At 34.4% G+C, this 14,998-nt stretch overlaps 1 protein-coding gene and 1 pseudogene across 6 annotated transcripts in view; one reads left to right on the plus strand and one right to left on the minus strand.

Annotated features, from left to right (window-relative positions):
- The window catches only part of LOC145980126 (piezo-type mechanosensitive ion channel component-like), a 224,241-nt gene that overhangs the window by 194,229 nt on the left and 15,014 nt on the right, over window positions 1–14,998 (plus strand). For all 6 annotated transcript variants that reach the window (XR_014440830.1, XM_083113141.1, XM_083113139.1 and 3 more), the window contains one exon: window positions 2,103–2,339. Coding sequence is in view for 5 of the 6 variants with exons in the window: in XM_083113141.1 (XP_082969267.1) it covers window positions 2,103–2,339 (237 nt within the window). In the remaining variant the exon portion in view is untranslated. The remainder of the gene's footprint in view (window positions 1–2,102; window positions 2,340–14,998) is intronic.
- Window positions 7,568–8,753, minus strand: LOC145980456 (26S proteasome non-ATPase regulatory subunit 11 pseudogene; annotated as a pseudogene).

Raw genomic sequence — 14,998 nt, forward strand, 5'->3', positions numbered from 1 at the left:
ATAATCTGTATGTCCATGTAATAGACTGTCTTTATGAACCTCCTGCAAAATGAAGGGTTATTGTTGATTTTTCTGATGCTGTTGCCACATTCAAAATTCACCTGAAAATGCTGAGAAAAAATGTAGCTGTAGCGAAATTCTCGCTACAACTACAGGAATTTTGTAGCTTCACTACTGCTACAACTACAATTTTAAAAATGTAGCGTCGCTACAGCTACAAATTTTGTAGCTTGCTACTTTTGACCACTGGTGTTAGTATATAGAAATAATAAATATCTTAGGTGCCAGTAAAGAGCATAAACAATACATATCTTAAATAACATTTCATACAGCATCCTGAATACATGTATGTGATATGCAAATTAGTCATAATGTGTGTGTTAACACAACTTATGAAGAATGGCTAAAAGGAAAAAAAAAGTTTTAACCTGAAATCCTGGCAATCAACAGCTTCTAAGGAAAAAATACGCAGAAGTGCTCATCGGATAAATTTTTGAAACGTTCTAATACCAATGGTCTCTGTTCAGAGGAGAGGAGGGGGTAGGATTTGAACCCTTGACCTTTAATGCTTGACGAAAAATAAGGATAGCAGCGTCTAACCAACTGCTCTATTTTAACTTACTGACATTATATTATGCCTTTAAAACACGTCTACATTTATAATAGCATCCACCTTCCTGTGTTACAAGCAAATTATCTCAACAAGCCGTGAAAAATATTATTTTTTGAGAACTGTTCATTATTATGCAGGGTATTGTAAATAAAACTCCTCAGAAATTTGCTTCTTTCTGCTCAAACCTGATGGCGATTTCCTTCAGGTGGAGAGAAACTCTATTCAGTGTTTCAAACTTCTCTGATTTCAAGTCGAGCAAACAGAATCTTAAAAATTCCTGTAGGTTCTTTTTCCAATTTACTATTTCTGTTTTATTGAGTATTATAATAACGGTTTAAAGTTTCTAAGTTCATGGAATGTGTGAAATTGAAAACATTTCACCACAGCGTTTTTCGTCTAGTTGAAGAATCAACTCAAAGTTGGCTACTCTCCACTGGCTCTGAAGTGCAATATTGCTAAGCTTACGAATTCGGGACTTATGATTCTTTCAGGGCTGTCAAATAAAATGTTGCGAAAAGTACATACAGAGGAGCCCCCCAAAAAATGTATACACTCTTTGAAATAAAAATTTAATTTTAGGGTGAGAGTGTGGTTTAATGTTGTCTTAATAGATGGCATGTGAGCACAAAGGTGTAGTGTAATGTTCTCAGATTGTGCCAATGCCCTTGAGTGATAGGACAGTGAAGCAACATGGCTCAAGCAAGGTTGTTGTTTGAACAATGAAAGGCAGTGTTGAAGTGATACTTGAAGTTTGGAAACATTAGCAAGAGACATCACACTGGACACATTACAGAACATATAATTATTTCTCTTGTACTCTATGGTTGTTGCAAGCATAAAAATAATGGAAGGGAGCGTGTGTTCTCCTGAAATGTCACAACAAAAAACTGTGTTATTATGCTTATAACAACTGTACACTAGAAGAGAAATAATTATATAATGCAAGCAATATGTACATGCAAGAAAAATTACAGAACATAGTTCGTGGAGCAGTTCTGTGGCATCAACAATGTTTGGATGGTGACCACTTTGAACACCCACATTGATTCCAAAATTCTAGGACACCTCTCGGGTACATTAAAATTTCATATAAATAGTTGCGATTTAAGAGTAATATTTGTATTATTATTTATTGTTGAAGTGTGTTTTCACTTTTTGCTGTTACTGTTAAGAGTTTGAGTTTTAAGTCCACCTTTATGCACAGATAGGCTAATTGGGTTCCTAGGTACCAATATAAGCTAAGAGATTATTGTTATTTTGATTTAGGGTATTAAGGGGCTTTATGTGTAGGTAAATGGTTAGCACTTGTCTTTAGTATGCACACTGTCGATTCCCAAGTTTCATCCCTGGTGGGAGCCACAAAATTTCGGCGTTGACCCAGCATAAAAAGTAAAAAGAGGAAAACATTGTATTTAAAATTAATTCTTTAAAATTATTTGTTACAAAAAATGTATTATCTTTCATGCATGTTTATTTCTTTTCCTTTCAGATAGAGCTATTGAAGCAATATTCTCTTGGAAAATTTCCACTATGTCATATAAACTTAAAATTCCTCCTGTGGCAAAGGACTCGCAAAGTGTTGTCTTAAATGATAAGTTTACTATGCAGACGCTATTGGCTATGCTTAGAGGAAAACAATTTGCCAGCATCACAATAGATCAAATTTTTCCAAAGTTTCTTTATGTAACAAATAAACGGAAAAGTACAGTAGTCAACCTCCTCACAGGTAAGTTTACGTATTGTTATTGGACACACATAATGTATTAATTTTGACAAGTTTTATTTCAATATACGTAGGAGATATAAATAGAAAGTTCCAGTTTGTTATTGTTTAGAAAAACTGACTTGCAGCAATTTCTTGTTTTGAGACTATTTTGTCAGTCTGAATTTGTTTTGTGAAGAAGGTATCAATGGGATTGTGGGAGGGGAGGGGAGGGGGTTCAAAAAGTGTCAGCTCCAAATTAGTCATCAGGAATTTGGTATATGAAAGTGTCAGGTCCTTGATTTAAAATAGATTAAGTAATTGTAGTATATAGTCAATAATTATTGTTATAATGTAATAAAGTATTACTAGTGAAGATGATGATGATGAAGTTTTGTTCCGGATATCAACTAGATAATTTCTGGATAGACTTACGAGCTTTTCAGAGCTAATGGTACTCTCGTCTTCAGGGATTAAAGATTTCAAACCATCAATACCCTGAGATGTTAGTTACAAAGATTGCATTTTGTGACTTCTTGCATAAAAATCTCATTTTGGAATTCTGAATACTCTTTCTTTTTTTAATTAAATGGTGGAATATGAAACATCAAGATTTGACCTGATTTCTGCATTTTACACACTTTTTTTCTTCCATTTTTTAAGTTTACTAATTTTTCATTATGTTAATCTTCTGAAATTGTAATTAACTGAAATGTATTTACTTTTTATATAAACACAAAAGCTGTGTTACTTGCAAAACATATTTTTTTCTCTTTTAATCGATTTTGATAACTCATTGTCACCAAAGATAAGTTTTTGGGCCTAGTTCATTGACTTAGATTGTACCTATATTATGATTTAGGAATGCATATTATTCCAGAGCCAGAAGGCTCCTGACTCTCCTCGCCTTTCCACCTGCCTTACATCCTTCTTGCTCCAGCACTGCTGCTGACTGCAGTGCACAAGAGAACGCTCTTCCACAAGTACAGTGGGTTGACCAGATATGCTGTAAAACAATCTGGCATCTAGTGTCGCCTATTGATTTGTTACTTTTACCTAGCTTAGCTGCCACAAAATGAATATGAATTATTGACTGTACAATGAAATTATCTTAATTTCCAGAGGAACGGTAACACTATTAAGCCTTGTTTCCATGTTTATTAGTGATGGGCCGATATGATATTTTGGCCGATACCGATAAAGTACTGATATAAAATTAGAAATGGTCCTTGAAGAACCTGAAATGTTCATTGATCTCCTTAACAAATGTGTGTTTTGTGGTGACTGCAGTGCAAAAGAAGTTGAATATTTAGACATTTACTTTTGTAGAAAGAAGGGCATGAAGATTATCCATAAAAATTACAACAAAATGGCAGAATTTTGCACTAAATCATCAGATATTTATCGATATATCGGATCGGTAAAATAATCGGTAATTTTACCGATAAACAGATACACCGATATGCCTATATTGGCCGATACTGATAAACTACCGATTAATCGGTCCCATCCCTAATGTTTAATAATAACTCAAAATGCTGACCAATGCCGAATTTATTGTAAATTAACACTGTATAAATGTAATGTTCTGCTCTATTTCCTTGCCCTTCCATTTCCTCACTAGTCCTCTCCCTATCCCCCTAGCCTTATCCCAGTCTAGGTCATGTCCCGTTTCTCTTGTGTTCTTGAATATCGCATTTCTGTCTCTATCCATATGTTGCTTCAACCTGTCTTTCAGTCTATTTTTTGTTTCCCCTATCCTCTTCTCTATTTTCTTCCTCCTTCTTGATTACGTTCTTCATTATCCTTAAGATGCTGCATGTTTTTATGTCTACTTTCCTAAGCACTTTGCATATCTTCTCTGTTGCCTTCCCCACACTCCTTATGCCAACCACCTCTCTTGTTCTTTCTCTTCCCTCTCTCCTGTTTCTTTATTATAGTTGGATCTTTATTTCATTTTAGTATGAATCTTTATCTGAAGAAGATATGTTAGAGGGTGGAAATGTTACATTTATAGTGTGTTCTTTTACAATAAATTCAGCCTTGGTCAGCATTTTGAGTGTTTTATTTTCAGACGATGGGAGGGCAGCAAGGGCTATCATTGACTGACCCTTTCGACTCGGCCTGCTAATAGTGATACTTGAACAATGTAGAAATTTAAAGTTCTGCAGAAGAGTTACAAATGCCAGAACATAAATATTTCATTCTACCTCCTCCATTTTAATCTCCAACAGATTCATGTGACATAATCAGAATATTAAGTTACCATAATTTAATCAGGAAAACCTGTTTTGCTGCATAATATTGGCTGGGAATTATTGAAAAAGGTGCATATTGAAACTTGTGTTGTGTGTGGAATTTTGAGGATTTTCTCTGGTACTCGGAAAAGTATGAGCTGGCTTACATCAAATATCTGAGCCCTGTGTGTGCAAAACATATAAGCTTTCTCTTCACTTGGTAAAGTATTAGGCCACAGAATATAGCACTATTGCTGGCTGTGGTTGGATAAAGTGTCATGATATAACTGAGAAGAAAGAAATTCAAGTAACAGACTGATGCTCACTCGATTATATGTTCTTCAGGGGCATATGGCTAAAGAAAATTTAAACTCAAGGTTCCATTGTATTGTTACATAGTGTCATATGTTCATGTTCATTGTGATTGTTGGTGCTGATTGAATTTAGGAAATGTCTCGAAAAGAGATGGCAGACTTTAGGTCACCTATCACATTATCATCCTATTTGATTGATAAGTGGAGAGGAAACCTGAAAACAATCGCCTGTTCTGGTCCCTGCTTGAACATCACACTCCAGTTGAAGATCACTGCTATTCCTCAGCAGGGTGGTGTCCCAAATGATAGCCTAGCCTTTTTGATTCCACGGCTAACATTTATTGTCCCCTTGAGATATCTGATGAAGAAATGTTTTGTTGCCAAGTTCATTCAAACAAAACAGCAGTGAATATAACAGTGAGAGGAGTAACTTGCAAATAAGCTTACCATGATGGATTTATAAAAAGACAATGTAACATCTGGCTGGATGGCTGTTTAGTTGATGGTGATGCTTAAGAGAAAAATGGATATTTTATATCTGTAATTTCTATCTGTCTAGAAACTTCTAATCATTATACACGGTAATTATACACGATTCATCGGATTTTAAAGTGAAATATTTCCAAAACTATTAATATAATATATATGTGCTAATCATGAAACGAAAGAACACATTTGAAAGTTTAATTTCTCATATTTGTAACCTTGGTGGCTGCTGACAGATGGCAGCACAAACTTAGTTTCCAAAATTGCATCTATGCAGCAGAAAGCATTCTGTGTTTTGGAATATGAAAAGCGTTTTCCGTTGTTACCGTACAGTGTGAATTCCAGATACAGTTTGCAACTGCACCGCCAGGTAACCAAAGCATTCTGCAATGGCATCTATAGTTTTAGGAAACTGGTTGCCTGTGTAAAGGTAAAAGCACAGGACGTCCAAGCATTTCTGATGAAACAATGAAGCAAGTTAGGGCGAGTTTTGTGTGTAGCCCACAGAAGTCAACATACCGTGCCAGTCGGGAACTTGATATTCTGCAGCCAACTGTCTGGAAGATTTTGCGACAGAAACCGTACCGCATACAGTTATTGCAAATGTTAATACCGGTTGACCTCGTCAAATGATACGAATTTTGTAATTCCATGGAGAACGACGGTTTTCTTGAGCTTCTGCTGTTTAGTGACGAGATGACATTCCATTTGAGTGGCAAGGTTATTTGCCATAATGTTCGTCTCTGGGGTACTGAACAACCGCATGCTACAGTGCAACATGAACGAGATTCCCCCAAAAGTGAATGTGTTTCCTGCAGTGTCTAAATCAAAGGTGTACGGTCCCTTTTTCTTCACAGAGATCACTGTGACGGGTATGTTATGACAATAAAAATAATACATTGTCATAACAACATATGAAAATAGTTAGGCTAAGTCCAAAGTTCCACACTTGTGCAATATTTATAATAATTTAGTCATATGATTACTCAAAATTTATTCATATAATGCAATTAAATGTCTGAAATTATTATTTAAACTAATTTTATTAAATATGATGTTTAAAAAAGCCAATTTGTATATAATGACAAAATTATCAAATTGTGCAATATGTTGAATTCATATTCATAACAGTTATTTTTGACTGACAAAATGAAAAACAAATATTTTAAATCATATGTGTTCTTTCAGACAAGAAAGATATGATACATTCAAATTTATAATAAAATTTATTGAAATTATGTACATTTGCATTGGCATCAAGGTTTATATACAAAGGTCAACTCTTTAAAATTGTTCAATGTATAACATGATGTCATACTTGGTATTTTGTATCAACATTCAAAAAATGGTAATTGTAATCATTAGATAAGTATATTGTGATATACATTGTATAATAGCTGTAACAGAACAAATATGTACATTTACTATACAAACATTCAAGCTGTTAAGCAGTTATGGACAAAAATATAAGACAAAACAATTGAAGATTGCACATACTAAAAAATCGGGCTTGAACTAGTTGCTCTGATACTAGTTATCTGTGACTTTAGAAAAAAAGGGATCTCAGGATGGAAAAAAGATAAGTACAGATTTAGCAATATGGAATGGTGTTATATTTGTACAATAATTGTTGCTTTTAAAACATTAAACTGGGCAATGTAATAATAACTTGGATGTTTAAGTTATATAGAAGCCTTTTATGACTCGAATGAACTTTGAATATGATATAATCTTATAAAGATTCGAAAGTTGTTAAATGACACTGATATGTATAATAGATGCCATGTTGAATTGGAAGCAGTGAATAGGTATCTGTTTTCATCTTCCTCAACGGGCAGGCTTGTAAATGTTACAGTTCCTCAAATGAGTGCTTTGAGGAAGGTCGCATAGAGTGACGCTTATATGTTCTACGTTTGGAGGTGATTTGATCAGATGATGAATTTCGAAAACTGAAGCTCAGAATTGTAGATACAAAGACTTGCTTTATCCTGGAAGGAGATAACAAAGATATATTTTTTTTATGTATAGCATTGATATCTTATAAATGTTCTTGTAAATATATGCATAATTTGATGCTATTGTAATTTTTCTTGTTTCTAGTTTTTATTTTTATTTTTATCAATATAATAATTATAAAGTTATCAGTATATGTAAATTTAAATTTCCTTTTCAATATAGCACCATAGCTACCTATTGTGTTGATACTGAGTTTGAATTATACTGACAAAGTCGTTATATATATAAGATTATGAGACTCACGACCTTGGTCTAGAATACCGTGAAACTTCTTGTCCAAAATCATTTGTGAAAGTTTCTTCTCTACTTGGTTTACAGGTAGGTATGTTAATGCATTTTGAAACATAATCCACCTGAACACGAGAATAAGGTTCGATGATTTGACAAAGGTTTTGTTCCAACACTGTGTCATAAAGGCTGTCTAAATGTGCTCGAACAATTGGATCATTTTCCAGTTCTTCTTTAAACTTATCCACAGCCTCCTGAAAGTATATCAGAGATCTCTTAAGACTTGCTTGAGCAACACACTTCATAGCTTCAATTGCACTTCCTGCATACTTCAGAGCCAGTTTCCCGCTTATGATCTGCTGCACATCTTCTGGTGTGTTCAACATTATTTTAGACAGCAGCATGTACTTCAATGCAGTCAAAGCCTTTCAGCTTTCCACACTATCATAGCCTTCAAATGCTTCACAGAAGTAAGAGTATGCTGTTTTGAAATCTATCTCATCAGCAGCATGAAGAATGCCTGACTGCATATCAAGCGATGCTTGTAGTTTTGGAGGGCAATATATTGAATTAGCTGTAGTCCTAGCTGAGGTATGTGCTGCACGTGCTTTTGGAAGATTACTCAAGGCATGGTAAGTTTTACTTTCTAGAAGTTGAACCTCTAGCAATAAATTCTTGTCATCTAACTTATTCAGTTCTCTTAATACGGTCAATCCCAAGTGAAGAGCTTCAGTAAACATTCCAGTGTCAAAATACAAAGCTATTAGGCAGGCTTCCAAATACTGCCGGAGGATAGTCTTTTTATCTTGTTTTGCACACTCAATGCACTCCTTGCACAACTGAACTTTGCTGCCAATGCTGGCTTCCAGATCCAAGAACATGCCAACCAAAGCACGAACCAATTTGGCAGCCTTCGCCTTACTAATGGTGCAGAGGAAGGGTCTCGTCTGCTTAATAAGTTCAGCCATTTCTTTTGCTTTGCCATCTTTCTTGTAAGTCTCTCCTAGTTTCAATATACTTTGTTCTTTGACACGAATTGCATCTTCTTCACTTTCATCTCCCTGTTCTTGCAGAAGCCTGGACATATCATCTATTTCCTCCAACTTATCTGAGGTTGACATTGAATGGGCTCTTTGCACACATATAACTGCCGCCATTTTTGTATTTTCACCCACCTCAAGTTCATCTTTGATCTCTTCTCTAAGCTCTGTACAAGTAGCTTTGATTTCATCGCTGAACACTCTGACTTCTGAGATACTAGTTTTAATAATATCATTCATCTCTGTCAATTGAGCATTAGTCTTGTCCTGATTAGCTATGAGATCCTCCTGATTAGCTTTGAGCTCTGTTTGGCCATCCTTGATAGCATTGAGAGCAGCCATAACATCTGCCAAGCAGAAATCCCCCTTTGGATCTGACATGTTTAAAGATATAAACACCTAACCTCAGAAACAAAAACAAGAAGCAAAACAAGATAAAGATTATTGTAAGCTTTAACCTTTTCAACTAATCACCTGACGTCTCATAATCTTATATATATAACGACTTTGTCAGTATATAATTTAAGTTGTTGCAATTTTTATATAGTATGAGTGTCATCCAAAATATGCAGTTGCCTGTCAAAAGTGTGCATAATACTTTTAAGACTGAAGTGTCAGTTCATGCAACTGAGATAGGTGACAAAGAGCGCAACAAGATTGGACACTTAAATCAGGGAAGATCTCACGTTCCTGAAAATCAAAAGAACTAGTCAATTCCCTTTGCCTTGAGGCAGGTGACAGAGGGTATGCTATAAACCCTGCCATAGCAGTTGTTAATGTTGGGGATTGGGAAAAAGGATTAGAATCTGAAGATCAAAATTACATGAAAGAAAATTACCGACCAATCAATAATGTTCCTAATGGTTCGAATACTGCAAAAATTTGGGTTAATATTCTAGATCATAAACATTTGGCTCTATGTGATAGTGGAGCAGAAATTAGTTTGCTTTCCTATCAGGTGTGGAAAAATATCTCTTCTACAGCCAGTAGGCCAAGATTATTGAGTACTAAAAACATTAGACTAGTGGATTTTACAGGCTCTAAAAAGAACAAAGTTTTAGGTTTAACTAGGCTTATGATTGTTATCGGTTTGCAAAGTTTGTTGGTACAATTTTTAGTGGTTCAGAATCTGCAGGTGGATATGATCTTGGGCTTAGATGTTCTATATGCATTGCAAGGTACCTTAGATTTCTCTAAGAAGGCACTTGTATGTGATAATGATAAATATGATGTACGTGCCCGTTTCGTTCCATTGGAAAATACTGTAGATGTGGATCATTATTATGAATGTTCTTTTGTGTCAAGTTCTGAGGGTAATAAGGTGGATGATGAAACAATATTAAAAATTTCTGGTCAGTTGGATCAAACTGAGATGTTGTCGGTAGTTGAAAAACAGAAATTTTTAAATATATTGTATAAATATAAAAAATTGTTTTCCATTAAACCAGGTTTATGTAAAAATTATGTGCACACAATGGAACTGGATACAGACAAACCCGTGGTAGGTCGAAACTATCCTATTCCATTTGCATACCGGGACGAAGTTAGAGAACAGATCAACACCATGTTGGAATGGGACGTGATTGAATTGTCCAACTCTGAATACTTATCCCCTCTATTGGTTGTACCTAAGCCAGGTGGAGGGATAAGAATGTGTGTTGATCTAAAAGGGATAAATAAGCATGTAAAGTTGATGCAAATTCATCCCGTAAAAATAGATGAGTTATTAGTACAGTTTCAAGGTTGTAATTATTTCTCATCTATAGATTTAGGTAATGCCTTTGGCAAATTGCTTTGGATGAACAAAGTAGAAAATACACAGCATTTTCATTCGAAGGCGTGTTATATCAATTTAAACGTGTTGTATTTGGATCAGTGAATGGCACCGCTGTCTTTGTAGATGCAATGAATAGAGTTTTGGCTGATTGTAAGGATTTTGTAGTGGTGTATGTGGATGATATCATTATAAGATCCAAAGACTTTGATTCTCATCTGACACATGTTGAAAGTGTATTTAATTGTCTACTGAAAGCAGGCATGACCCTTAAAATAGAGAAATGTAAATTTTGCTGCAGGGAGATAAAGTTTTTGGGTCACATCATTACCCCAGAAGGGTATCATAAAGATCCAGTTTTTGTCAAGTCTATAATAGAGTTACCGGAACCTAGCTCAATTAAACAATTGCAAAAGATATTAGGTTCCTTAAATTGGATTAGTAAATACATAAAAAATTATGCAATGTTTGCCCAACCCATGTATGAGCTTCTCAAAGCTAAACAAAAATGGTGTTGGAATAAAGAGGCATCTGAAGCATTTCAGCTTTTGAAGGAAAAAATTGCTGAACAAGTAATGCTTGCATTTCCCGATTTTGAACATGATTTCTTTGTTCAAACTGATGCTTCGATTATTGGAGTAGCGGGTTATTTTTTCCAGATCATAGAAGGAGGGTTCAAGCCTCTTGGATTTGTCAGCAGGTTGTTAAAAGATTATGAGAAATCTTATACATCTACTGAAATGGAGGTGTTGGCGATCCTATATACTATAGACAAATTTGCTTCTATACTAAAAGGGAGGCATTTTGTCATTATTACAGATCATAAAGCCCTCACGTGGTTGGAAACTGCCCACACGTGGAATGCTCGTCTCACTCGCTGGTTCATCCAGTTACAGATGTATTCTTTTGATGTTCAATATTGCAAAGGCAAGGAAAATGTAATCGCTGATTTGCTAAGTCGATCTTTTCCTTGGCAGTTGGACATGCATTATCATGTCAACTACTCCGAGTTGGAAATAATGCTGCAACCTTTGTGTGACTGTAAGGAACTTGCGAATGCACAGAGAAATGATATCGAATTGAATGAGATCATTTCCTATCTCTCTGGAGATGTTGATACTGATAATTCTCGCTGTAGGAATTGGCGGAAACAGTATTGTCTCAGGGAGAACATATTATGTGTCAGGGATTTTCACAGACCAGAAAAGTTAAGGATATGCTTACCTGCCTCCTTAATTGGTAATATGCTCATCAAGTTTCATGATGAGAGTGGTCATTTCGGTGCATCTCGGACAATGGCACAAATATATAGAAATTTCCGATGCAAAAACATGTTTAAAGATATAAAACAATATGTTGCTGATTGCGATACTTGTGTCAGGTCAAAGCCCAATAAACATCCTGCAAAACATTTAGTTAAAATACACCTGACCAGTAAACCTGGAAAAGTCCTTTGTGTGGATTTGCAAGGTCCATTCATCATGGGTTCTAAGCGGGAGAGATTTTTGTTGACAGTGTTGGATGCTGCAAGTCGGTACTTGTTGGCTTATCCTATTGCCAACAGTAATGCAAATACAGTCATCAAAAAGCTTATCAATTGTTATTTTGTCCATTTAGGTATTCCTGAAAAATTGATTGCCGATAATGGACCTCAATTCAGATCTCGTCAGTTTGCAGATAAAATGAAACACTTAGGCATCATGTTAGTGTTCACTCCTCCATATCATCCGTCCTCCAATATGGTTGAGAGATATCATGCAGAGCTTAACCGCTTAATGAGAGTTTTGTGTCAGGATAGTCATACCCTATGGCCTGAAAAGGTTAATGTTGCCCTTCATTGTTTAAATAATGCAATTTCATCTCAAACAGGTTATGCTCCTATAGAACTGCGATTAAATATGGAACCTAACATGAGCATATTCAATAATATCACTGAAGATGAAGTAATGTCATGGGATAATAAAATTCACATGGCACATCTAAAAAGTTTTGAGGCCAGAAGTAAGAAAACAAACCAAATCAAACAAAAACAACAAGATAAAGTTTCCATATTAGTTGGTGATTTGTTGTTTGTTAGAAACAGACATAAAGATTTAGAAAATAATCCCATTAAGAAATACTGCTTCTTGTTTGAAGGACCTTATTTGTGTGTTGAGAATCATGATAATTCAACAGTTACATTGTTAGAATGCAACACTGGTAATCCTGTGAGTCAAGTGGCCATTGAACACATCAAAGTGTGGAAGTGTTCTAATGCCAAAAGGTATAAATGGCTAGAAATTTTGCAAAACTGCAACAAGTCACATGAGGAGCTAATAAAGAGATTGTTGCAAGGATGCAAGGTAGATGACATACTTGTCAGATCTTCAAAGGAAACAGATATTTCTGTAGTGAAGATGTAAGATTAAGTAAGCGTTAAGGGTTGGTTGGTTGGGAGTTTCGTATTGACTGAGTGTCAAGGGTGGTATATAAGACCTCAGTTCTTTATTTTTTCATTCTTCGTATATTAATTTTGTCATTATGAAATTGCTTATGCTAACTTGTTGTTTATTTTGTTGGTTTGAAGGAAAAAAGATACTGCTTCATTTCATAACCATACCCATGAGGGTTGGTTGGTTGAGTTCTTCTTCTTAGGATGTTGGTTAAAGGTGGTACTGTGAGTCACAGTACTTTGTGCAGAATTTTTATTTTGTCGGCTGTCAATGTAAAAATTTTCTCTTTTTCGTGCTTCTTTTCTTGAGTCAGAAACATTAGTTCAGATATGAAGTCTTCTTCTGTAGAGTTTGCTTTAAGTTGATCTTCATGATCCAATATCGGTCCTCATTCATATTTCTTGATCCTTAGTTGTGTTGAACGGTGGAAAAATTCAATATAATAAATATTCTTTGTTATGTGTATTTTGGAGTGCAAAAAATGTATAATATAATGTGATGGCATGTGCATAATAATTTTGAATGCTAAGATTTAGCTTTGGCTTGAAAAATATTTACTAGAGCACAAAGATTCCAAGAGTTGAATCGTAGGCTCAAATAGGAATGAACTTGACAAAGAGCAAAGAGATTCACGTGTTGATCCAAGCTTCAGTCAAGTAGTTGTTTCCTTTAAAAATGCTAGAATGCATTATGGCTCCAAAATGTGTTCACAAAGGGCTGAATAGTAAGTTCGAGCCGTGACGCTGCGAGTTCAAGAACAACAATTATTTATGATTTATAATTTTAGTGCGCACATCATAATTTATACATTTCTTGCATGAATTCATTTGTGATGTAAAAAAAATCTTATATTCAGCACTCCGTAAATCTGAGGATGTTTGCTTCTTGATGCAGGGACTTAGATTTTTGTCTTGTTAGCTGATCTTACCAGATAAATGGATGAATTCCCAATGGGAAACTTAGTTGGATCAGAGGTTACTTACTCTACATGTAAAAAATTATTATTAATATATTTTTTGGCTAAATAAAGATTAATATAGAAATTATGCTCTCAGGTTGAGAATGAATTTCTGAATGGTGCTTCATGGGTTGACAATAAATAATAATGTTAGGTAGGTACATTGTTTATGTAACAATGATTCATGTGGTACTTCACTAGATAATAATTGTTGTTATGACGAACTTGAATTTCATTTTTTCAATATTATTATGTACTAAAAATTCATTATGCATAGTTGCACTGTATTGGTTCATGATGAACAAGTTCTTGTTGTATTGTTGGAAAACAAATATTCAGTTATACTCAATTGATTATAATGCTAAACATGTAAACAGTTTGTAAATATAGAGGCATTATATTAATTATTATATGTTTAAAAGTCTCAGTAGTGCTTGGATGTTGTGGGTTCGTCCCTTGTTGAGCGCCAGTATGACAATAAAAATAATACATTGTCATAACAACATATGAAAATAGTTAGGCTAAGTCCAAAGTTCCACACTTGTGCAATATTTATAATAATTTAGTCATATGATTACTCAAAATTTATTCATATAATGCAATTAAATGTCTGAAATTATTATTTAAACTAATTTTATTAAATATGATGTTTAAAAAAGCCAATTTGTATATAATGACAAAATTATCAAATTGTGCAATATGTTGAATTCATATTCATAACAGTTATTTTTGACTGACAAAATGAAAAACAAATATTTTAAATCATATGTGTTCTTTCAGACAAGAAAGATATGATACATTCAAATTTATAATAAAATTTATTGAAATTATGTACATTTGCATTGGCATCAAGGTTTATATACAAAGGTCAACTCTTTAAAATTGTTCAATGTATAACATGATGTCATACTTGGTATTTTGTATCAACATTCAAAAAATGGTAATTGTAATCATTAGATAAGTATATTGTGATATACATTGTATAATAGCTGTAACAGAACAAATATGTACATTTACTATACAAACATTCAAGCTGTTAAGCAGTTATGGACAAAAATATAAGACAAAACAATTGAAGATTGCACATACTAAAAAATCGGGCTTGAACTAGTTGCTCTGATACTAGTTGTCTGTGACTTTAGAAAAAAAGAGATCTCAGGATGGAAAAAAGATAAGTACAGATTTAGCAATATGGAAT

The sequence above is a fragment of the Lepisma saccharinum genome, chromosome 27 (assembly GCF_977018435.1).
Source record: "Lepisma saccharinum chromosome 27, izLepSacc3.1, whole genome shotgun sequence".
NCBI lineage: Eukaryota > Metazoa > Arthropoda > Insecta > Zygentoma > Lepismatidae > Lepisma > Lepisma saccharinum.